A 23,807-nucleotide genomic window follows, 5' to 3' on the forward strand; every position below is an offset into this window, starting at 1 on the left:
GTGTCTAACACTTGATTATTCCAATGGACCAAATCAAGTTTATTATCCAACATAAGGGACTTTTATAAAATAAAATAAAAACTAAATATAACCATTGATGTGATCAATTTAGCTAATAGAAATTTGAGTATAAACATCCCAACAAGTTTTGGTTTCATTAGCCTTAAACTAAGATATTCTAGTTCTCAAAACTAAAAGATTCTAGTTCTCAACAATCAATCAACAAGGTGTATTCCTCAAGGTGTTTGTATCTTCACGTAAATGCAGATTTTTGATGTGAGATTCAATTCACTCGTGGGTCATTTATCAGATAGAATATCTTGTTTGCAAGATATTGAGGTTCTAAATTTAGAACATAAGAACATAACAAGCTTTCAAGCTTTCTAGATACATATATGATCGATGCTTTGAAATGCATATTGAATCTTTTTTTGGTGGTGGCTGGGAATCGTGTGAGATTCAATTCACTCGTGGGTCATTTATCAGATAGAATACCTTGTTTGCAAGATATTGAGGTTCTAAATTTAGAACATAAGAACATAACAAGCTTTCAAGCTTTCTAGATACATATATGATCGATGCTTTGAAATGCATATTGAATCTTTTTTTGGTGGTGGCTGGGAATCGAACCTTGAACCTTGCATATTTTATGTATTGTCCTAACCAATTGAGTTAAGCTCACAAGGGACAAATGCATATTGAATCTAATTGTAGTTTATAATTTCTTTTCTAGGTTTAGTCAATAAGGTTTATAAAAACAATTATTTTTAATATAAATTCAAATCAATTATTTTTAATATAAATTTAAATCCATCCATTTTTCCACTCTACCAAATGGCAAAATTACCTCTTAAAATATTAAGAAAACTATATTTATTATGATATTTGTCTAGGGAAATAAAAAACAACAATACATATAACAACAATATATATGTATGAAATCATATTCCTTTATCTCTGATCACTTTGTTTCTTACACATGCAACCCATTAAGAAATTGTTTGTAAAAATACAATGACTCCCTTGGCTTATATTCCGGAACAGTGTGCCCAGATCCCTGTAGAGATATTCATAATTAGTGAGAAATGTGAGATTTATGTTAATTTGTAGAGATATTACATTTTTATGTACATACCTTTATGGTCAGAAATGTGAGATTGTTGGCATATCCTTGTGTATACCTACAACCAAATCAAGAAAACTTATGACTTAGCCACTAGTAAGATTAGTCTTTCTATACATTTCTAACACATTTTTAATTGTTGTACTCCAAAAAATTTTAAATTGGATTTAAACCCATTTAATTACAACATATAAAAGATGAATCTCACACAAGGTGATTCCATTTGATGGATTAAAATATTTGAAAATTCATTATCTGGGATAGGAAAAATAGAGAATACCCAACAACTTCATCGTTGATAAACCCTCATTCATAACAAAAATAAACAAAACAATAGTTACTTTATTGTCGCAAAGGTAGACATCATTGACCGAACTGCATGAACAAAGATCGTATCTCATTGTCTTTTTATTTTCTTTTTTTTATACATACACCCTCCGGTCACAAATATAAGCAAAACTTTAATTTTTAGGTTCATTCAATAAATGATGTATGTGGACTATTTAATAGTCCAAATACATCATTTATTGAATGAACCTAAAAAGTGAATTTTTGCTTATATTTGTGACCGGAGGGTGTATATACTAGTTGTTCTTCTAACCATGATTCCATTTAATAAATTTTTTTTTTTTTTTGTGAATGACGGTGGTGTTCTTCTTTATGCCTAGTATGTTGTCAACCTCCTAAAACTACAATTATTCGATATGAATTTTTTATGGATTAATTACACATGAATAGAAAATAAGCGGACAACAAATTACGCCGCTCTAGGTCTTTTTAAAAGCACAAATGTAAAATATTTTAAAGTTCATAATGTAGGTTAAGAAAGTTCATTATATGGGATAATAAAAAGAAGGAATAGATGAAAAAGTACCCTGCAATTTGATCATTGGCTAACCAAGGTCTCCATTCATCGACAATCTTATATCCAATTGATCTTGTCCAAGCTTCACTTCCAGTATATGGTACACACATGTCATGATCACCACTGCCACATAAAATAAACCTTTATTAGGCCCTTCTTAAAAACCAAAAAGATTTGAATGGATAAATTGAACTAAGAAATTCCTATGCATATAAATTTTGATAGGGGTGTTTTGATAGCAAAAATGTAAAATAATTATTATATCAAGTTAGAAATGTACCTGTATATTAATGCTCTATATCCTTTGGAAGTAAGTTTCTTGTGGTATTTGATCATACTTCCTGTATCATGTTTGTATTTAATTTGGTCTGTACATAAGGTCCATCCCTTGACCACATTTTCCTGTTTTATTACAATGAACACGATTAGAATCAGTTTGATGGTCAAGATAGAATATCCTGTAAATACGAATCAAATAAGATAATCTGACAATGAGAATCCTCACCTCCACGGTGTGAATAGCCCTCCTGACCTTATCATTGTTCAGCCATACCATCGCAACCTCATCATCCTAAACATAACGTTTTTTTGTTACTTAAAAATATACTCTAGTAAAATATTGAATTTTAAAGAAGTAAATTAAGTAACAAAGTAACTTACAATGCAAGGAGGAGCAGTGTCACTATTGCTTGTAAGTTCTGGCCAAGATGGCACATATCCATCTTTCACAATAGCTCTATAAGGCCAAGCACGACCAAACATTCTTTTTCTTATAGGAAGAGATTTATCAGTCATACCCAATTGCCTAAAGCTTAATGGCAACTTAGAATTTGATGTTTTGTTTCCACCATGATAACATGGTTCTAGAATGTCATATACGTTTAATCTCTGAATGTCCTAAGATTTAAAAAAATTAAAATAAGTACGACATAAATCATGAGGTTTTATAGGTTGTAAGAAATGTTGTATAACAAAAATCTAGCACCTTATGAAATTTTTCATGCCTCAATTATTAAATTATGGTACATAAATCTGAAGGTTTTTCATGCCTCAATTGTAGTATATAGTTGAATCACCTTATGAATTTTTTCCAACAAATTGTAGCACTCATCGGTGTATACTACATAGAAAGTCCCATTGCATGCTTTTGTTGACTCCTGTTGTACATACAATTGATTATGTGAAACATGTTAAAAGAATATCCAACAAATCTATCTATAATAAGTTTAAGTTAGGTTTTAAAAGTAAACATTAGTTATGTGCGAATTTAGTTATGTCCGAATTGATCGCACGTAACTAATATATAGAGCAAGTATACATTAGTTATGTGCGAATTAATCACTTTAAGGTTTTGTTTTCAATATCAACAAACCAAATGAAGGTTTTGTTTTTACCTCAAAAAGATCATTTGGGATAAGACCCATTCCATGTGCAAATGAAACAATAGCATTTCCATCAAATACTTCATCAGTAACAGGATTTCCAATCAAATAACCCTGCACATTGAAATGATTTCAAATTATAGCCACATATTTAAAAATATAAAAGTGATCACTTTAAAGGCAAAATACCTTGAAATTGAATTTGGGCTTGGTACCAGCTTCAATTCCTAAAGAACATCAAGCAAATGCATCTTAATTATTTTTCTAACATATTCTAATTAAAAAAATTTAGAGCATCATCATTAATTACCTTGCACTATTAAATCAGCAAGAGTAGGTATATAAACTCCAGCATAAGACTCTCCAGCAATGAATAATGGGTTGGCAAGGAACTCAGGGTATAATTCCAACCACTAGTTTGCAAGAATAAAAAATAAATTAAATGAGTGAGCAATAAATAATAAACTTATTAGTTAAAAAATTTAGTTTTATATTGAAATTTGAAAATGACAAATAAATAAGAATATTTTTTTTCTTCTAAAACTACAACCCTAAAAACGAGTGAAGGAATTAAGATGAAAATATTTTGTCGAAAAACTCGAACAATTTTCTTACCTTTAGGAGAAAAGTATGTGTATCAGATGCGGTCTTTACATCTCCAGCAGTCTTGTAATCAGATAAATTTTTTGAGTATGAAAACCCTACTCCGGCAGGAGAGTCCAAATATATAATGTTGGAAACCTATAAATGCAAACCACAAGAAGACACAATCATTCCTAAAAAGAAAAAAAAAACAATGAAGCACGGACACCTTTCAGATTAGGTGTGTCCTGTCAGACACGATACGTGTCTGAAACCGACACGACATTGACACATATAATTACACTGAATTATGTGATTTTCTCGAATTATTAGCACTGGTGGCGTAATATCCGTGTCGTATCTAGTATCCGTGCTGTGCATAGGACCACAATCATTGTTACATTTTTTTGAAGGAACACAATCATTGTTACATGTGTTGTGTGTAAAATAATTCAAATTTATTTTTCTCCAAAGATTAAAAAATCCAAACCTTTGACCAGCTGTATGGATTTGGTTGCAACTTAGGCAAGGTTCCCTTGGTCTTAGGTTTTTCAAAATTAAAAGGACCTGAAACATCACATCAATTGGAATATTGTTTAAATATTAGATTACATATTTAGATTATTGAAATTAAATGAGACACTTCAATAATTTCAATTGACACATATAGTTGAACATTTTGCTCACATGTTTTTTTTTTTTTGTTACATTTTTGCTCACACATGTTGTGACTTGGGTTTAAATAAAAATAATCTTGCAATTAACAGGTTATACTTTTTTTGAAGGAAGTTTATACTTAAATTTCATTGAAATTCTTAATATGATTTTTTTAAGTGACAAAATATATAGTTACCCTTACCATGCTCGTATACGAAGCCATCAAAACTAGAACATCCTGGTCCACCATTAAGCCATAGAACCAAAGGGTCCTTGGATGAATTACCTTCTGATTCCACAAAGTAGTAATACAAGTTTCTACCATGACTTTCATCCACTGTCACATACCTTCAATTTAAAAAAAAAAAAAAACAAGGATAATGAACCATACATTTTGCAATTACTCCATTTTTAATGGGCTAGAACTTTTTACTACTAAAAAAAAATCAAACAAAGTTGATGTAACTGATTAAAAATATGAATTAGATATATCAACTTTATTTGAATAAAAGGTATACACAAAAAACCAATAATTTATTTAGAGAATTTATGATTAGAGAGCTACTTCTCCCATCTTCCCATCCCACACCATATCTAAAATATAAATTTCTTTCGGATACTCTGTTTCGGATGGACAAAAACACATTGTTGTTTTCACTTCTAATTAACACGATGCATCCGAAGAAAATCAACCATGTAATTTTCGTCTATCTGTAACGGTGTATCCGAAAGGAATTGGTTTTTAAGAAGTAATTGGGAACCTAATATTTCAAAATAGTTGTGGAAATAGAATATATACCCGGCATAGTGCTTGGAAGGTAGAGATCCATTAAAGCCTGGAAGGTTGGTTATGAGAGAAGCTTCAGGTGCTGAATGTGTCAACACAAAGGTTAGAGAAATGTGAAGCAATACCAAGTAGAAGTTTGCCATTTTGCTAGTACAAAAGCTTAGATGTATGGAAGGGACAATATAAGCACAATTTGGACCTCACTATTTTATATGCATAGCAATAAAATATTTCTAAAGACATTACAACCTGTAGACTATTTTATTGACTAAATATCCATAGGGATTGACTAAAATTAATTACAAGATCATGTACCAGAGGAAAAGTGGAATTTAATTTATTACTGTTCCATAAAATTCAAACGTTTAAGCACAAAAATAATATATAAATAAGTTTCTTTTAATGTGGTCTATATTTTGAGAATAAATAAATCAAAAAAAGAAAAACATATTTATTTAGAATAATGCCCGATATGTTTTCTTGACTAAAATAAATGACCAACACACAAATATACATGGGCTAATTTATACCTACCAAAAAATACTATAGAGTAAAGTTACACCTACCTAAAACTATTAAGGAGTAAGTTAGAACTTACTTTCATCATTCCAAACAAATGACCTTGGGTTGTTGTCTTCCATTTTCTTAGTTTATTTCAATTGTGTGTTCTGTCAAACTTTCAATTGTTTTTCTTATACTAGACACTACTGAATTTTAATTACTGCAAAACTATTTTTTTTTAATAATATTCATTGATGAACATTCATAGTTCATAGCCAACTTCCTTTCAAAAATAAAAACATTCATAGCCAAGTTGCTAACAAAAAGTGATTGTTGTGTTAGAATGATTCTGGTTACGATATCAATAGTATATAGTATATACATAAAGTAAGTAAGATTTTTTATACCACGTTCCGTTTCCACGTTTGTTCTCAATATTTTATTTTATTTTTCTATTTTTAAAATTTGTTTTCAAATCTTGCATAAATATCTAAACAAATATTTTATCTTAGTTTTCTATTTTTTTTCATTTACTTCTTTATTTGGCATAAATATCTAAACAAACTACATACAATAGTTTCAATCTTATCCATTAAATATTTCATTTAATTTTTTTAATTGATTTTTGGTTGAATTAATTAATGTCTAATTTAATTTTAACATAATTCGCTTCAATACATATAATAACTATTTTATTAGTTCTCGAACTCCCAAATTCTATTCACATAATTTAAGAACAAATGGAAACATGATTTGGAACTAATCTTTTCAATTCTTCATGTTTAGCAAACACCACTTCTCTTACTCTTTTACATATACTTTGATTTTTATATGATATATCAACCACATTCTAATGATACTTTGATTTTTTGTTTTTATATAACATATATCAACACTTTCTAATAATGTTTACACACAGATAAACTTAGAATACCTTCACTCACATTTGATTTTAACTAACCAAATCACAAATCTCATCATCGTGTTTTTTCCTCAAAAACTACGCCTACAAAACTTGACCTCATTGATATCATAACAATGAATAACAAATACAAACTATGAAGATTCAAGATTAGGATCATTAGAATGTGGAAAATTCCAAATTTCAAGGATAAGACCAAATTGATTTTTTCGATATGATTTTTATGATTGAAAGAGTATGCATCAATTTCTATTTCTAAATTAACTTTTACAAACTAACAAGTTTTTACATTGTTTAAAATTATTTTTCTATGATAATTTATCTTTGCGAATTTATTTGTTGTATTTTATTATTGTTTTTAGAACATTTGTATGCATATTTATTAAAAAAAAATTGTTGACTTTTGTTGTTCCTTTTTTTTTAAGAAGCTAAATTAATCCACCCAAATTAACACTGGTGAGAATGGAACCTGAACCTGAGACAGTGAGGAGGAGCACACTCTCATGTCCCAAGCCAAAACCATCAGACCAACCCAAGTGGTGCGAAAATGCATTGTGTGGAGCAAAAAAGTTGCAAAATATCAATCTATGTTGGTTGAAGAAATGTTTTACGAGATAACAAAAACTTCATTTTGTAAGAAGAACTATGAATTCAAACGGTCTTGGCATGAATATAGACTATTTTTAAGAATATGGCAAATGTGAAGTCGATTGATGATTCAATTGTTCCTTTTTATGCATTTAAGTTCACATCGTATGGTGAAATTTTTAAAGTTAAGAATGAAGATCGTACTTAACTGATGATTTTTTAAAGAGCTAATTTGTGTATCTATTGTATATTTATTTGTTATAGTTTTTTTCTTACATTGGAGATTAACCTAACCTTTCATATTATTTTAAGATATTATTGGAGTATTAGCTATAAAGGGAGAACTCACAAAATACAAATGAAGTCTTCAATCAACAAATTATATGCCTCTGAAGTTAGACGAGCCTGGATAAATATTATTCTCATATTTTTGTTCTACATTAATAAACTTTGGTGATTTATAATTTAATTTATTTGTAGGGGAGGAAAGAAACTCATGCGCACAATGTGGGGAAAATATGCAATTGTATTGTGAAAGACACATACTCTAAATCATGATGGTCCGGTCCGATCGTGGATGTCCATTTAAGATACTTAAAATAACGTTGATCTTCTTTCGAATACTACAATTAATGTTTTATACAAAGAAATATTTGAAAACTTAATATAGATAAGTAGAATTTGTCTTCAATACATTGGTTAGATATATTTTTTTCTTAGAAATCAAAACCAGCCTATCGAAATTGGTGCCAGGATGAATGGAATCTGGGACATTGAGAGGAGCGCACTTCAAAGTCCCAAACCAACATCATGAGATCAACCAAAGTGAGTTTAGTTGGGATTTATTGACAAAAATACAATTCCTTTCAATATTTTACGTTATATTATGTTATTTTATTTATGCATACTATACATATTATATTCTACTATTGTAATCCATGTTTAGATAGGTTATATAGGTGGAAAACTAAAATCAATATTTCTTGGTTAGAAGATTTCAAACATTTAATATTGTAGGTTTGTTAATGACTTTTTTTTTAAATTTAAATCATTTTAAATCCAATATACTTATATATGTATATGTGTACACAACCTTATTTAATATGTCTAACCCGGACAACACCGGATCACTAACCTAGTGTGTATGTGTGTGTGTGTGTGTCTATATATATATATAGGGGTTTGCTAGGATACATCCACTAGTTTTTATTAAGGTGTGTTTTAGCAAAGATATAACTAAAAAGTTGTTAAATACACCTTAAGGTGAATGTTGCTAAAACACACCTTCTAAAAAAATAAGTGGGTGTATGTTAGCAACTCCTATATGCATTTGCTAGGATACACCCACTTATTTTTTAGAAGGTGTGTTTTAGCAAGTTATAACTAAAAAGTAGTTAAATACACCTTAAGGTGTAGCTTGCTAAAACACTCCCACATAAAAACTAGTGGGTGTGTTTTAGCAAATCTCATATATATATATATATATATGAATCTGGCAACCTGGTAACACAAAAAGGAACATGGGAAGCTTCCCGTATTTTTCTTGGTTACATGCGATGCTTCCCGCATGTAATGGGAGAAATTAAACATTTTTTATAAAAAAATAACAAAATTACATATATATACCAATTCATTATTTTAAAGAGAGACTTAGGTTTTGAGTCAAAATCAAGTGGGTGTATGTTTAATTGGATATATATAAAAAATAAAAAAAAAATACCAGGCACGCTCAGAACATATTAACGTACCATAACATCAACAACAAGAACCATGGGAGTGTGATCTGAGTGGTAAATCTCTAACACAGGCTAAATGTCTTCTGTCCATATAACTTGCTAGATCAATTTCACTGTTTGTTTAAGTCTATCATTCTAACACTTGTTCATACAACTTGCTACACTAGTTTGATGAATCATATCCACAATATTAACCTAAAAAATTATTTTTCAATTTTTCTTTTAAACTTTTGAAATATGTGAAGATTGTTGTAATTTTTGTGTATATTTTAAAAGTCTTAAATATAATTTTTATTCATATATTTAATTGATAAATATGAAAAAATATTTTAGTAGAAAATAATTACTATTTGACTTGGAATAGCCTCTCTATTTTCCTATTGACTTTGTCCAACTCTACTAAGCCCATTCCTCTCACATTGTAATATTTGATGATAGTCCGTCATACCATATTTTTAGAGTGTTTTTAATTAAGTTGAGTCTATTTTTATTCATTTAGTATTTACTGTGGAGTCATTTTGAATATATTATTGTCGCGTCATTTTTCGGAGATCAGGCCATTTTCATTAGCCTTTGACTCACTAAATTGGTTTCACGACTGAACATTTAATTCTTTTCAAAAGAAAGTGGAAAAAGATTCAAATACCACATTTTTAGGGATTAAGGGTTCGGGGGTCGGTTATATTTAGGGAAGGTGTTAAGCACCCTAAATATTCGTAGTACTCTACGAGAACCTCTTGATTTTATTTAACTTTTGTGCTATAAACTTGCTTGCTTAAAAAAATGTGGAATTTGAAATGATGAAAGAAAATTAGAGACCTAAATTATCTACGTTTTATTGATTTGGAAGGACGCGTGTCCTCTGCCTACGTACCCGTGAGGGATCAAAACCTAGTAGTTCGGGGTAGAAATTGTCGTTTGATTTGTTTTGTGTTTTTTAATAGTTTTTGAAAAGGTTTTAAAATGAAAAGCCAAGAGGCAAATTGGAATTGGTTTGTATTTTTTGATATTTGAAAGAAAATAGACTTAAAGTAGAATTAAATTGATTGATGATTTGATTAAGAAAATAAAATGAAAAGACGATCGCTTGATTGAAAAAAAATCAAGGTTTGCTTATAAAAAATGTTTTTGTGATTTTTTGATTATTTGCATGTTTTTTTGTTATTTTTGGAAAGATGAATGTAAATTATATAAGCAGATTGAGAAAAAAAATAAAATAAAATAATGTTAAGCTGAAAATATAAGGTTATTTTAACACGGACCAGAATACTCTGGAGAATGATTATATAAGCAAAAAAAAAGTTAAATAAAAAAATGTATGAGAAGAAAATAACAGTTGATTCAGGACCAGAGCGCTCTGGATTAATTTAATTAAACAAGGACCAGATCGTTCTGGAGAATAATTAAATTAAACAAAAATATAATATTAACAGTTAATTAGGACCAGAGCACTCTGGATTAATTTAATTAACACGGACCAGATTGTTCTGGAGAATAATATAATATTAATAGTTGATTTAGGACCAGAGCACTCTGGATTGAGGTGTGTGTTTAATGACAAAATTTAAATATGCATATGATAATAGTAGATAACAAAATGTGATGCGAAAATAAAATAAAAATGCGTGAGAAAGAAAATAAAAGAGTTTGAACGAATTAAAAATGCATTGGAAGAAAATAAAAGAGATTAGACGAATTAAAAATGCATGAGAAGAAAATAGACGAGTTTACACGTATTAAAAATGCATGAGAAGAAAAAATAAGACGATAAACGGAATTGAAATGCACAAATAAAATAAAATACGATGCATGGGGGTGCAATAAATAAACAGGGGGTGCAGAAATGAAAAAAAAGGAATTGGGCCTTGAGACAGGAAAGGCGCTGGGCTTAAGGGATTGGGTTCAGACCGGTTCGGTTCAACTGAACCGAACCGGTTCAGTGAGTATATATATGGGGGCCGGTTTTTTCTCCTCATTTTTCTCTTTCCCTTCTCTTTCTTCTTTCATTCTAGAGAGAGAGGCTCTGCCTTCTCTCTAGAATTCCGGTGGCACACCGGTTATCTTCTCCGGCGACCCCATCATTCCGACGCGGCGGCCGACCACCTAAGGGGGTGGCGCCGCCGCCAAAAAACCCCTTTTTTTTTTGTTTTTTTTTTAAAACCCTTTTTTTTCTTCTTATCTTCTACTCCCTCTCCTCTACTCGATTCTTCTCTCAAAATCTTATAAAATCAAGCGGTTTGGCCTAGATCTAATGAAAGAGATGACTACCTTTTGGTAGTTGTTTTGGATCCGGTGGTTTGTGTTGTTGTGTACGGACTGTGTTGGATTTGGTATAGATTTTGTAAAAAGGGTCGTTTGATGTGATGGTTTGTGTTGGTGTCCGATTTGGGACTGTTCTACGGTTGTGTGTTTCTGTTCTGTTCGTGTGTGAACTTGTGGCTTTCGATTCCTGTTGTTTTGGTTCGGTTTGGTGACTGGGTTTATGGGTTTGGATCGATTGGTGTGTACGTTTGGTCGTACGTCTGGTTTGATGTGGTTTATTGTGTTAGTTCATGTGCTGGCCGATTGAAAACTGTGATTTGATTACTGGGAATTTGTGTTATTATTTTTTTTGCAGGTTTTAATCAATGGAAATTGTGGGTTGAGAATTTGCAGGTTTAAAGCTTGTGTGTGTAATTTGTTTTTTTTTTTGTGAATTGAAGTTGTGCGTTGGCTGGAAGTTTTTGTGTCGAAATTGGCTCTTTTGTGGGTTTTGTTTGCTGGAAAAAATCCCTCTCCTTCTTGTGTGTGCAAGCGTCCTCTTTATAGAGAGGTTTTGAAACATCCAGTGTGTTGAAGGAGAGACAGAAATCTGCCTTGGCTTGGTACAAGGGGACATGACACTGTTGGGATGAGCTGTTATGGACCATTCAGATATTTTTGGACAAAGTAAATAATAATAATAATAATAATAATAATAATAATAATAATAATAATAATAATAATAATAATAATAATAATAATAATAATAATAAAAATAATAATAATAATAATAATACTAAATAATAATAATAAATAATAAATAATAAAGAACTAATAGTAATAATAAATAATAAAAAAAAAATTGAGAGAAGAGGGCCCGACTCGGAACCAAATATGAGGTATTTTAAAATACCTCTCTGCCGAAATTTTCGCTTGAAAAGTCAAAGATTAGTCGGGTTTAAAAGACACGTGTCTGTGATATCTTGGGTCAAAAATTGGGGTATGACAGATGCCCCTATTTAAGTTTTCTTCGTCCGGAGATTTTGAAGATGGAATCTTCGATTCGATCGGACCGAAGAGACTTAAATACCAAAAGTGCACCAATTTTGACCTAAGATGTAATGGATGCAATGCTTATGAATATAATGGTATGCATGTATGCGATGCAATTATGAATGCAACAATGATAAACATATGCCGACTGAGGGGCAAACTGAAAATGATTGCTGGGGAGGAAAGAATTTCGATTACCTTTGAAGTGATAATAGTGAACATTACGAGTAAAGAAGTCGTCTATTACTTTTGAAGTAGTAAAGACGAACGCAACACTGTCTATTACTTTTGAATTAGTAAAGACGAACGTAACGAGCAATAAAAGTGTCTATTACTTTTGAAGTAGTAAAAGACAAAGCCCGTTACCTTTGAACTGGTAAAGACGAACAAGAACTAAATTTGTCAATTACCTTTGAAATAGTAAAGACGTGTCTGTTACCATGAATTAGGTGAAGACAAACAATGCAGGAGAGAAATTGTCTATTACTTTTGAAGTAGTAAAGACGTGTCTATTACCTTTGAAATGGCAAAGACGAACATAATGAGAAATGAAACCGTCTATTACTTTTGAATTAGTAAAGACGTGTCTGTTACCTTTGAAATGGTAAAGACGAACATAAGGAGAAATGAAACCGTCTATTACTTTTGAATTAGTAAAGACGTGTCTGTTACCTTTGAAATGGTAAAGACGAACATAATGAGAAACGAAACCGTCTATTACTTTTGAATTAGTAAAGACGTGTTTGTTACCTTTGAAATGGCAAAGACGAACATAATGAGAAATGAAACCGTCTATTACTTTTGAATTAGTAAAGACGTGTGTGTTTAACAAAAGACACTTGAGATAAGGTTTGAACAATTACTGGGGAGATTTGGATAGACATTGGTAAAGATGAATATTCGGTGGGACCTGCCACTTGAAACAAATTTTATTGGTGACGCTCTTTGAATCAGTCCTATTGGGGATGACACTTTTATGAGATACCACTGAAATAAGACAGCTGGGTGACAATGCAACCATGTATAAGCGATATTTGTATGCATGCTATGTATGCATGAATGAATGAATGTATGAATATGTATGAGACTCATATGACAATATGATGGTAAGATTGATGAGACACAGCTGGGCAGGTCCAAAGGAAAATGGCCCGACACCACGCTACAATCGTTCAACACTCTTCATTGGGGATAACATTACTTGGGGATGAATCAAACATTGTCGGGGTAAGGCCCTTTTGAATAAACACTGGTAGAAGTCGTCGTTTCTAAACCGAGGTACTTTCTCAAATTCATGCTTCGAATAGTCATTGTTTTTTTTTTTTTTGGTGTTGTACTTCTTTTTCATTTTTTTTGAAATCCCTAACTTTTGCCTGGATCGCCCTTTCGGGTTTTCAATCCACCGGGAAGCTCATTTTTGCCTAAGTCGCCCTTTCGGGTTTTTAAACTTAGCGAGCTCTTTTTTTTTTTTTTTTTTAGCAATGACTATGTCTACTTGTTGCATCTACCTGCCTTCGAAACGAATGCTGACACATGCTTCTATGATACATAATTGTAAAGATGATATGTTTGTCATTTTTGTTCTTCTCGAAGAAAACACAAAAGTTTCAAAAGAATTTTCAAAGTTTTTGCTTCAAGTACTAATGTAAAAATGGAAGAAATTTTGCACATACAATAAACAAGAATTCCAAATAAAGAGGCACAGGCTCAAATTGATTTAATAGAAATGGTAACCGGCCAAAAGCATGTCACCACAGATTACAGAATTTGGAAAATGGTAATTAATATGGGGAAGGTGCATTGAACATAATAACCGCTATGTTCCCTAAACAACTTTGAATTCCACTTCTTTGATACTTCGATATCGGAGAACTTCTGGCAGCTAAGGTGCCCCAAGTGAGCGATGCTTATTCTGATGCAGTTACTTGTCATAATCCCTTAACTTTTGCATAGATCGCCCTTTCGGGTTTTCGATCCATCAGGGTAAACATTTTTTTTTTTTTTATGCCTCAAATTTTTGCATGGACCGCCCTTTCGGGTTTTCAATCCATCGAGACGCTCATTTTTTGGTTTAGACCGCCCTTTCGGGTTTTCGACCTACCGAGCTGTTCTTTTATACATTTTCTAGACAAAGTATTTCTTGACTACATCAGAATTCACAGGACGAGGAAGTTCTTCGCCATCCATATTTGTAAGAATCAAAGCACCACCAGAGAAAGCTTTCTTAACAACATAAGGACCTTCATAATTAAGCGTCCATTTGCCCCTTGGGTCTGGTTGAAAAGACTTGATACTTTTGACCACAAGGTCTCCTTCTTTAAGCTCACGGGGACGCACTCTCTTAACGAATGCTTGTTTCATTCTTGACTGATATAGCTGTCCATGACACAAAGCTGTCATGCGTTTTTCTTCAATCAAGTTCAACTGATCATACCTATCCTGACACCATTCGGCTTCAGTCAACTCAGCTTCTTTCAAGATTCTTAACGACGGGATCTCAACCTCTACCGGGAGTACAGCCTCCATACCATACACCAAAGAGAAAGGGGTTGCCCCTGTTGAAGTACGTACTGAGGTACGATAGCCATGCAAAGCATAGGGTAACATTTCATGCCAGTCTTTATATGTGACCACCATCTTCTGCACAATTTTCTTGATATTCTTGTTTGCAGCTTCAACTGCACCATTCATCTGTGGTCTATAAGGAGACGAGTTGTGATGTTCGATCTTGAAATCATCGCACAGTTCTTTCATCATCTTGTTATTCAAATTGGTACCATTATCCGTGATGATTTTGTTAGGAACACCATGACGGCAGATGATATTGTTCTTGATAAACCGGACCACCACTTGCTTGGTCACATTAGCATAAGATGCCGCCTCGACCCATTTGGTGAAATAATCAATGGCCACTAGTATGAAACGATGTCCATTGGAAGCTTTCGGTTCAATCCGACCAATCATATCGATGCCCCACATAGAGAAAGGCCACGGGGAAGAAATAACATTGAGCATGGATGGCGGTATATGGATCTTATCCGCATAAATCTGACATTTGTGGCACTTCTTGGCATGATGGTAACAGTCAGCATGCATCGTTATCCAATAATAACCTGCTCTCAACGCCTTCTTAGCCATTGCATAACCACTAGAATGAGTCCCGAACGAGCCTTCATGTATTTCTTGCATTAACAAATCTGCTTCACGCCGATCTATACATCTGAGCAAAACGGCGTCGAAGTTCCTTTTGTACAAAATATTGCCATTCAAGAAGAAACTACTAGACAATCTTCTTAGAGTCCTCTTATCTTTGCGAGATGCCCCGGTCGGATACTCTTGTGTTTGAAGGAAAACTTTAATATCATGGAACCACGGCTTGTCGTCAAAGACTGCTTCAGCAGCAAACACATAAGCAGGTCGGTCAAGGAACTTTACGCTGATTAAAGGTACAATTTTGGGGCAATTCACTTGGATCATCGAAGATAAAGTAGCTAGAGCATCTGCCATTTGATTCTCCTCACGAGGAATATGATTCAAATCTACTTTGTTGAAGAAAGTTAACAGACGTCTGGCATAATCTCTGTACGGTATCAACCCAGCATGATGAGTTTCCCACTTTCCTTTAATCTGGTTGACCACAAGGGCTGAATCACCATGTATCTTGATTCTTTTAATCCTCAAATCAATAGCTTCCTCAATACCCATGATGCAAGCTTCATATTCTGCAATGTTATTTTTGCAATCAAAACGTAGCCTTGCAGTAAAAGGGATATGGTTGCCCTTAGGAGTAACGAGGACTGCCCCAATTCCGCTACCATAGACATTAACAGCTCCATCAAATATCAAACCCCATTCTGATTCAGGATCAAGGCCTTCATCAATCAATGGTCCCTCACAATCTTTCATCTTTAAATACATGACCTCTTCATCCGGGAAGTCAAATTTGATAGGCTGATAATCTTCGATTGGTTGATGAGCCAAATGATCTGCCAGGATACTGCCTTTGATAGCTTTCTGAGTGCGGTACACGATATCGTACTCGGACAACAACATCTGCCAACGAGAAATTCTTCCTGTTAAAACAGGCTTCTCAAATAGATACTTGATTGGATCCATTCTAGATATCAACCAAGTAGTGTGATTAATCATATAGTGGCGGAGACGCTTGGCAGCCCAGACTAAAGCACAACAAGTTTTCTCGAGTGCGGAGTATCGAGATTCGCAATCAGTAAACTTCTTGCTCAGGTAGTAAATGGCGTGTTCTTTCTTTTCAGTCTCATCTTGTTGACCAAGTACACAGCCCATAGAGTCTTCTAACACCGTCAAATACATGATCAAGGGTCTTCCTTCAACTGGAGGGACGAGAATTGGAGGTTCTAACAAATACTCCTTGATACTATCGAAGGCTTTTTGACAATCTTCAGTCCACTCGATTCCTTGATCCTTGCGAAGCAATTTGAATATTGGCCCACATGTAGCAGTCATGTGAGAGATGAATCTGGATATGTAGTTCAGTCGACCCAGGAATCCTCTGACTTGTTTCTCAGTCTTTGGAGCAGACATTTCTCTGATGGCTTTGACTTTGTCAGGATCTACTTCGATACCTTTCTGACTGACAATAAAACCCAGAAGCTTCCCGGATCTGACACCGAAGGTACATTTATTAGGATTCAGTCGGAGTTTGTACTTTCTCAAACGCTGAAACATCTTCAACAAATACTCAACATGCTCTTCTTCAGTCCCCGACTTGACAATCATATCATCTACATAGACTTCAATCTCTTTGTGTATCATATCGTGGAAGATCTTGGTCATACCTCTCTGGTAGGTGGCACCAGCATTGATCAAACCAAACGGCATCACTACGTAGCAGAAGGCGCCCCAAGGCGTGATGAAAGACGTCTTTTCTCTATCCTCGGGAGCCATCTTGATCTGGTTATATCCGGAGAAACCATCCATGAAGGAGAACACTTTGCACTTAGCGGTATTATCAACCAATACATCAATGTGAGGTAAAGGGAAATTATCCTTCGGGCTGGCTTTGTTCAAATCTCGGTAGTCGACACACATTCTGACCTTGCCATCTTTCTTCGGAACAGGTACTATGTTGGCTAACCATTGAGGATATTCAGAGGTGATTAGAAAACCAGCGTCAATCTGCTTTCGTACTTCTTCTTTGATCTTGAGGGCCATATCAGGGTGAGATCTTCTCAATTTCTGTTTAACCGGAGGGCATTCGGGCTTCAGAGGCAGTCGATGTTCTACTACTTCAGTATCTAACCCTGGCATATCCTTGTATGACCATGCGAATATGTCGGCATACTCCTTGAGAAGCTCAATTACTCTTTCTTTAACTGTTGCATCCAACAATGCCCCGATCTTGATTTCTTTCATGTCTTCCTCAGTACCCAAGTTGACAATCTCGATTTCTTCCTGATGAGGCTGAATAGCCTTTCTTTCTTGTTCTAACATCCATCTGATCTCATCAGGAATCTCTTCATCCTCTTCTACCATAGCCTCGTAAACAGGGACTTCAAAGTTGGGAGGGAGCATAGGGTTGCCATGTTCAACGGGCTCATTTATGTTTAGTCTGCACATGATTTATGATTGATTTTAATGAGTAAATGCAGACTTTTGAATTTGATTTTTTTTTTAAAAGGAAGAAAACAAAATAATAAAAAACAAGTTTTTTTTTTGGTTTTATGTGTTACCATTTTCCCGAAAATGCGAAATAAAATAAAGTAACGGTCGTGATAGAAACGACGATTTTTATTTATAACAAAAGTATTTGAAGCAAAGCCCTACATGATTTCACTTTCGTCTGGGGCAGGACGAAAGGAATTTTAAGAAAAACAAAAACAAGATAAACACATTACTTAGAATAAGGCATCACAGAAGGGACGTCCACCGCGGTCCAGTTGCAGCAAGTTCCTACGGGCGTCACAAAGACAGGTGTTGCTTCTTCGGACTGATCCTCGAGCAGTGCATTAATCTCTGATGGAGCATGAATGAATCCTGCACTATGAAAAGTACCTCCAGTAGGGTTGAATACCCCAGGCTTACTGTTGGGAAAACCTATCCCTTCTTTGCGTTTGTTCTCAGTCAGCTCCACTAACTGACCCCAGCCTTCAGTCTTACCTTCTTGTATTACTCTCTTGGCATCCTTCAGAGAAGCCATACAAGTCTCAACCCTCTCCACATTCTCTTCGGAAGAGAGTCCTTGAAATGATGATCCATCTGTACTGTTACCACCAATAAAGGAGAAGGATGACAAATGGCTAACCAACAATGCTACCTCACCGTTCACGGTTATGAGTTTCCCTTGACTGACAAACTTCAGCTTCTGATGGAGTGTGGACGTTACTGCCCCAGCGTTATGGATCCAAGGCCTGCCGAGTAGGCAACTGAAAGAGGCCTGTATTTCCATAATTTGGAAATTAATCTTGAATTCATGTGGGCCCACCGAGATAGGCAATTCTATTTCGCCATACACAGACCTTCTAGTCCCATCAAATGCCCTCACCGTCACTGTGCTGGGTTTTAAGAGAGCCTTCGAACATGACAGCTGATCCAGGGTAGATTTTGGCATTACATTGAGAGCAGACCCAGTGTCTATTAGAACATTCGATAGAGAGTCCGATTTGCAAAGGACAGAGATAAGTAACGCCAAGTTGTGGTTTCTTCCCTCCGGTGGGAGGTCTTCATCGCTGAAACTTAAGTTGTTGCAGGCAGTCACATTTCCTACAATACTTCCAAACTGACTTAACGTTACGTCGTCGTCCACATAAGCCTGGTCCAAGACTTTCATTAGAGTCTCTCTGTGGGCGTCAGAGCTTGATAACAGAGACATGATGGAGATTTTTGCCGGAGTTTGCAACAGTTGATCTACAATCTTGTACTCGCTTCTCTTGATCATTTTCAAGATTTCATCGTTATCCTCATAGGTGGTTCCACTAGACTGTCCCATGGTTTTGCCTTTACCCACATTCTGCTCCTTCATTGGTTCTTCTACCGGAGCGCCAGCTTCCTTCTGAACCGCAGAAGGGATAATACGTCCACTTCTAAGAATTTGACTACTTTCAGCGATATTATCCACAGGGATTGGCAGATCCAGTGGTATCTTCTTTCCATCTTCTATGATTGCATACTCATAGTTGTATGGGATGGTCCTTTGAGAAGTGTACGGTATCTGTTCTGGAGAGCAAATTACCAGAGGAGTGCTGGTTGGCTTTGCCTGGCTGAGCATTATCACTAGTGGTTCCCGGGTTCTGAATACGGGTGTGATGACACAAACATCTTTATCCTTGTTTTTCCTGGTGACAATTAGCTCTTTTCTGTCTAGCAAACCCTGCACGTCATTCTGGACTTGTATGCAGCCACGAGGATTTACAGAACATATGTCACATGCTTCATGATCATGGTTGAAAAGAATCATCTCACACATCTTTATGTGTAACGGGACCAATGCAGTCTTGATATCACGAGAATTGAGGACTGGGCTGTCTTTTTGATATATTTGGATCATGTTAATAGCAGGCCCATGAAGTGGTAAAGGGTTGTTTTGGGCAATAGGGTCAGGGTTTGTGAAAGATAAATCCTTGTTGTGGATTAGTTTCTGAACTGCATCCTTGAGAGCGTAACATTGCTCCACATCGTGGCCTTGTGCTCCTTGATGGAAATCACATGTGAGCTCAGGGCGGTACCAACGAGGTAAGGGATTTGGTATCTGGGGGCGAGGCTTAGTTTGTACAAGGTTTCTCGCAAGCAAAGAGGGCAGCAAGACTTTGTACAACATAGGTATGGGAGGAAAATTGTTTCTAGGAGGGCGAGGTTGTTGTGGAGCTTGGAAATGATGTTGTTGTTGAGGATTATATGGTGGAGGGTGATATGGGTGTTGGTAGAGTGGTTGAGGATTTTGTGGTTGATTATTTGGTTGGTATAGTGGTGGATAATATGGTCGAGGATTATGTGGTCTTTGTGGTTGATGATTTTGTTGTTGATTTGCATTGGTGGTGGGTGTGATGGCAGCAACATGTTGATATGCTGGATAGTGTTGCCGGGTTCTTTCATTGGTCATCATACCGACTTCTTGTTCATTCCTCCTTGGAAAATTGTTACCATATTTCTTCGTGCCACTAGTAGACGCACCATCTTTCACTATTCGTCCTTCTCGGACACCTTCCTCTACACTTACACCTACGCCGACCATCTCCGCGAAGCTCCTGGATGCGTTCCCTACCATTTTTCCAGAGTAGAATGGACTGAGAGTTCTCAAAAACAACTTGGTCATCTCATTCTCTTCCACCCGTGGGCTAACCTGGGCGGCAAAATTCCTCCATCGATGAGCATACCCTTTAAACGTTTCTCTATCCCCTTGAGTTAGAGCCTGAAGGTCACCTCGATCTGGAGCCAGATCTACATTGTAGTCATATTGTTGCACAAAGGCGTCACATAAATCCTGGAAACCTTGGATGCTTGTTTTGTCCAGGTTCATGTACCATTTTGAAGCGGGGTTAGCCAGGCTTTCTTGAAAAAAGTAGATGAGGACCTTATCATCTTTATTATAAGCAGACATTTTCCTTACATACATCCTCAGGTGGTCCTTAGGGCAGGAGTCTCCCTTATACTTTTCAAAGTCAGGTACCTTGAATTTATGGGGTATCTGGACATCCGGTACCAAACAGAGGTCGTAAGCAGATTTCCCGTAAGCTTCTTTTCCTTTTAGGGCTCTCATTTCCCGATGCATTTCTTCATATTTTTCTTGTAGATCGTCGACTCTGTCAGGCGCCCCCACACTCCCAGAATGGAAGATGGGCTCTTCTTCTTGTGGTGTAGCATGAACAGCAGGTGCTGCGTAGGTCGCAACAGCTGGAGGAAACATCGGGACTTGCTGAGGAACATGAATTGTATGTTGCAAAGGGGGCATTTGTGTTTCACAGGCAATGGGGCGGAGTATCTCGCCCGCAGTCATGGGCTGAAACCATGGTGTGGAATGTTGTGGAGCAGAATATGTTGGAGTGTCAGCACAGAAAGTCCATTCAGGAGTAGCAGATGTAGTAGCTTCGGTTCGAACTCTGATAGGAGGAGGGGGTGGCGGAGTATGCGCAACTGCCAACACCTTTACCAGAACAGTTAATTCTTCCATCTTCGTTTTCATGTCTGCCAACTCATCCAATTTGGTGTTTAGGGCTGCCACCTCATCACGAAGTGTCGCATTATCTTGCTCGATGCGTTCCATTTTACTCTTTACGGTTGCTCGAGTGTAATGAATACGGGTAGACTGGTGGAGAATACGTCGGGCCACAGTTGAGACGATTTTAACCTTTTGATATGGAAAAGAAAAATTCAGTGAGACTCGAGTTTGGAATTTATGAAATGCAAGATGATGCATGATATGTTTATGCAAACATAGACATGATTTTTTTTTTTTTATCGAAGGACTTATAAAAGTAATTTTGGTAAACGTCATAATTGAAAATTTTATTGAATAGTTAAAGTATTACGAGGTAATTCCCTTTCTAAACACAAAGCCAAGGGATAAACTTACAAATAGAAACAAGATAATTCCCTTTTTAACAAAACCGAGCCAAGGGATAGACTCCAAAGTATATAACAGAAAGCATGAAAAAGACAAAACAACTGGGAAACTCTTGAGCTCCTGAAGCAGACTACTCTCCAAAGTCTGGGTGTGTCCCTGCGAAGAAATCCATGCATTCTTTCTTGCTGATACATTGTGCAAGCATCGCACTTTGAGCTTGAATCTGAGCGTTTTTCTCGATCAATTGTCGCTCTTTGTTAAGGAGCTCATGCTTGGTCTGTAGTATTTCCACATCTTTATCCCCCACTATGGACATAGCTCCCTCGTACTTCCTCTTCCAAACTGCACACACACGGTTTAAATCAGCCACTTTCTTCTGGTACTTTTCTTGGGTACAAAGGGGTAGGGGTGAATGTATCGTTGGAGTGGTTGTGGACAGGCACCTCGGTAGAGTGTAGGGCATCCTATTCTGAACGGCTTTGGCAATGACCCATTGAGTGTAGGTTTCATAAGTGAGGTCCGATTTATCCCCCAATTGATTGCAGTTTTTCTTATGGATGGTATGCCAAGCTTTCACAAATTGTTCTCTCATACCTTTGATGTCGGCATGTTTGTGATAGAATATGCCTTCGATCGCAATGTTAAGAGGTTTTTCTTTAAGGGGATACCCGAACTGGCGCCTGGCAAGGATAGGGTTATAGCTAATTCCTCCATGAATACCGAGGAGGGGTACATTACTGAATTCCCCACATTTGTCAATGATGGTTCCAGTGTCGTAAGCCGGGTTATACCAAACTACATTATCTGGGGCAAGGGACATGATTTTTTCCGAGTATGGATCTTTGTCTTTGGAGAGGTAGAATTGGGGTAAGTGCAAAACATACCACTTATATAGTAAAGGTGCACAGCAAAGGATGGTTCCATCACCTTTCTTTGTCCTATGATGGATGGAGTGGTAAGTATTAGCAAGGAGGGTAGGGACCGGGTTATTGGTGAGGAAAATTTGGATGGCATTAGCATCGACAAAACCACTAATGTTGGGAAAAAGCACAAGGCCATAGATGAGCAAGGTTAGGATAGACTCGAAAGCGAGGGTATGTTTTGATGCAGCGAAGATGTTGGCTTTGTTGATTAGGAACTTGGAAGTTAGCCCCGAGATTTGCTCTTTCCCTTTGGTAGTGAGGTTATCAGTTATGTCGGATATCTTGAGATGAAGGGTAGTTGCGATGACTGATGCCCTAGGGTCCTCCTCGAGGCCACTAAAAGGTACTCTATCAAGTATGGGTAGACCAATCAAATAGGAATACTCTTCAAGGGTGGGGACAAGCTGGTAGTCCGGGAAGGTGAAACAGTGGAGGCGAGGATCGTAGAATTGAACCAAAGTCTTGAGGATCCCTTCGTCGAACTTTGCATTGAGAATCTTGAGCAATTTCCCACGGCGCGACTGAAAACCCGTCGGATCAGTAATGACATTTCCTAAACTCCTCAAGCTTTCCAACTTTTGGCTTTGGAAGCTATACCTCTTAATACTTCTAGTAGCCATATCTACAATGTTTACAACAAAAACTTGTTTAAGTCCTTCGATATATTTTTTTTTTATGAGAAAAAGAGTTTGTTTATGAATGAATGCATGTATGCATGATTATGCGACACAAACGGTGAAAACATGGTGAGGTTTAAGGTCCATGATGATGGAGTCAAGGGTGTGTACGCCATTTGGTAAGGACTATGGTTTTCATTTGCACATGTGACAAGGGTTCTACCAAGTTCCCAAATTGCAACCCCCTTGTGAATATATTGGTGTATAGGAATGCTCCTATTCCAATAACATC

General features: G+C 35.7%; 3 protein-coding genes across 3 annotated transcripts; all 3 read right to left on the reverse strand.

Moving 5' to 3' along the window:
- Positions 1–843: 843 nt before the first annotated feature.
- On the reverse strand, positions 844–5,628 carry LOC146906784 (serine carboxypeptidase-like 20). Its single transcript, XM_085723450.1, has 14 exons — positions 5,409–5,628; positions 4,812–4,957; positions 4,443–4,519; positions 3,986–4,111; positions 3,681–3,783; positions 3,560–3,597; positions 3,383–3,484; positions 3,065–3,145; positions 2,649–2,885; positions 2,494–2,559; positions 2,269–2,390; positions 1,998–2,111; positions 1,136–1,181; positions 844–1,057 (listed from the first exon to the last, which is right to left on the reverse strand). Exons 1-14 carry the CDS (start codon positions 5,537–5,539, stop codon positions 974–976), a joined length of 1,473 nt encoding a protein of 490 aa, XP_085579576.1. The 5' UTR covers positions 5,540–5,628; the 3' UTR covers positions 844–973.
- Positions 5,629–17,539: 11,911 nt separating this feature from the next.
- LOC146906785 (uncharacterized) lies at positions 17,540–21,675 on the reverse strand. The gene is made up of 3 exons (XM_085728956.1): positions 18,314–21,675; positions 17,607–18,027; positions 17,540–17,548 (listed from the first exon to the last, which is right to left on the reverse strand). Exons 1-3 carry the CDS (start codon positions 21,673–21,675, stop codon positions 17,540–17,542), a joined length of 3,792 nt encoding a protein of 1,263 aa, XP_085585082.1.
- Positions 21,676–22,105: 430 nt separating this feature from the next.
- LOC146906786 (uncharacterized) lies at positions 22,106–23,518 on the reverse strand. Its single transcript, XM_085728957.1, has one exon. It carries the CDS (start codon positions 23,516–23,518, stop codon positions 22,106–22,108), a length of 1,413 nt encoding a protein of 470 aa, XP_085585083.1.
- Between the last annotated feature and the right edge of the window lie 289 nt (positions 23,519–23,807).

The sequence above is a fragment of the Medicago sativa genome, chromosome 7 (assembly GCF_051527215.1).
Source record: "Medicago sativa cultivar Bolivia chromosome 7, Bolivia_mono, whole genome shotgun sequence".
Taxonomy (NCBI): Eukaryota; Viridiplantae; Streptophyta; class Magnoliopsida; order Fabales; family Fabaceae; genus Medicago; species Medicago sativa.

Bases quoted from the DNA above. Each gene is read 5' to 3' on its own strand.
- LOC146906786 (XM_085728957.1), bottom strand. From the start codon at position 23,518: ATGGCTACTAGAAGTATTAAGAGGTATAGCTTCCAAAGCCAAAAGTTG.
- LOC146906785 (XM_085728956.1), bottom strand. From the start codon at position 21,675: ATGGAACGCATCGAGCAAGATAATGCGACACTTCGTGATGAGGTGGCA. The intron at 18,028-18,313 runs GTAATGTGTTTA...AATCATGTGCAG, and splicing joins TCTGTGATGCCTTATTCTAA to ACTAAACATAAATGAGCCCG.
- LOC146906784 (XM_085723450.1), bottom strand. From the start codon at position 5,539: ATGGCAAACTTCTACTTGGTATTGCTTCACATTTCTCTAACCTTTGTG. The intron at 2,560-2,648 runs GTAAGTTACTTT...CGTTATGTTTAG, and splicing joins ACACTGCTCCTCCTTGCATT to GATGATGAGGTTGCGATGGT. The intron at 2,391-2,493 runs GTGAGGATTCTC...GTAATAAAACAG, and splicing joins GGGCTATTCACACCGTGGAG to GAAAATGTGGTCAAGGGATG.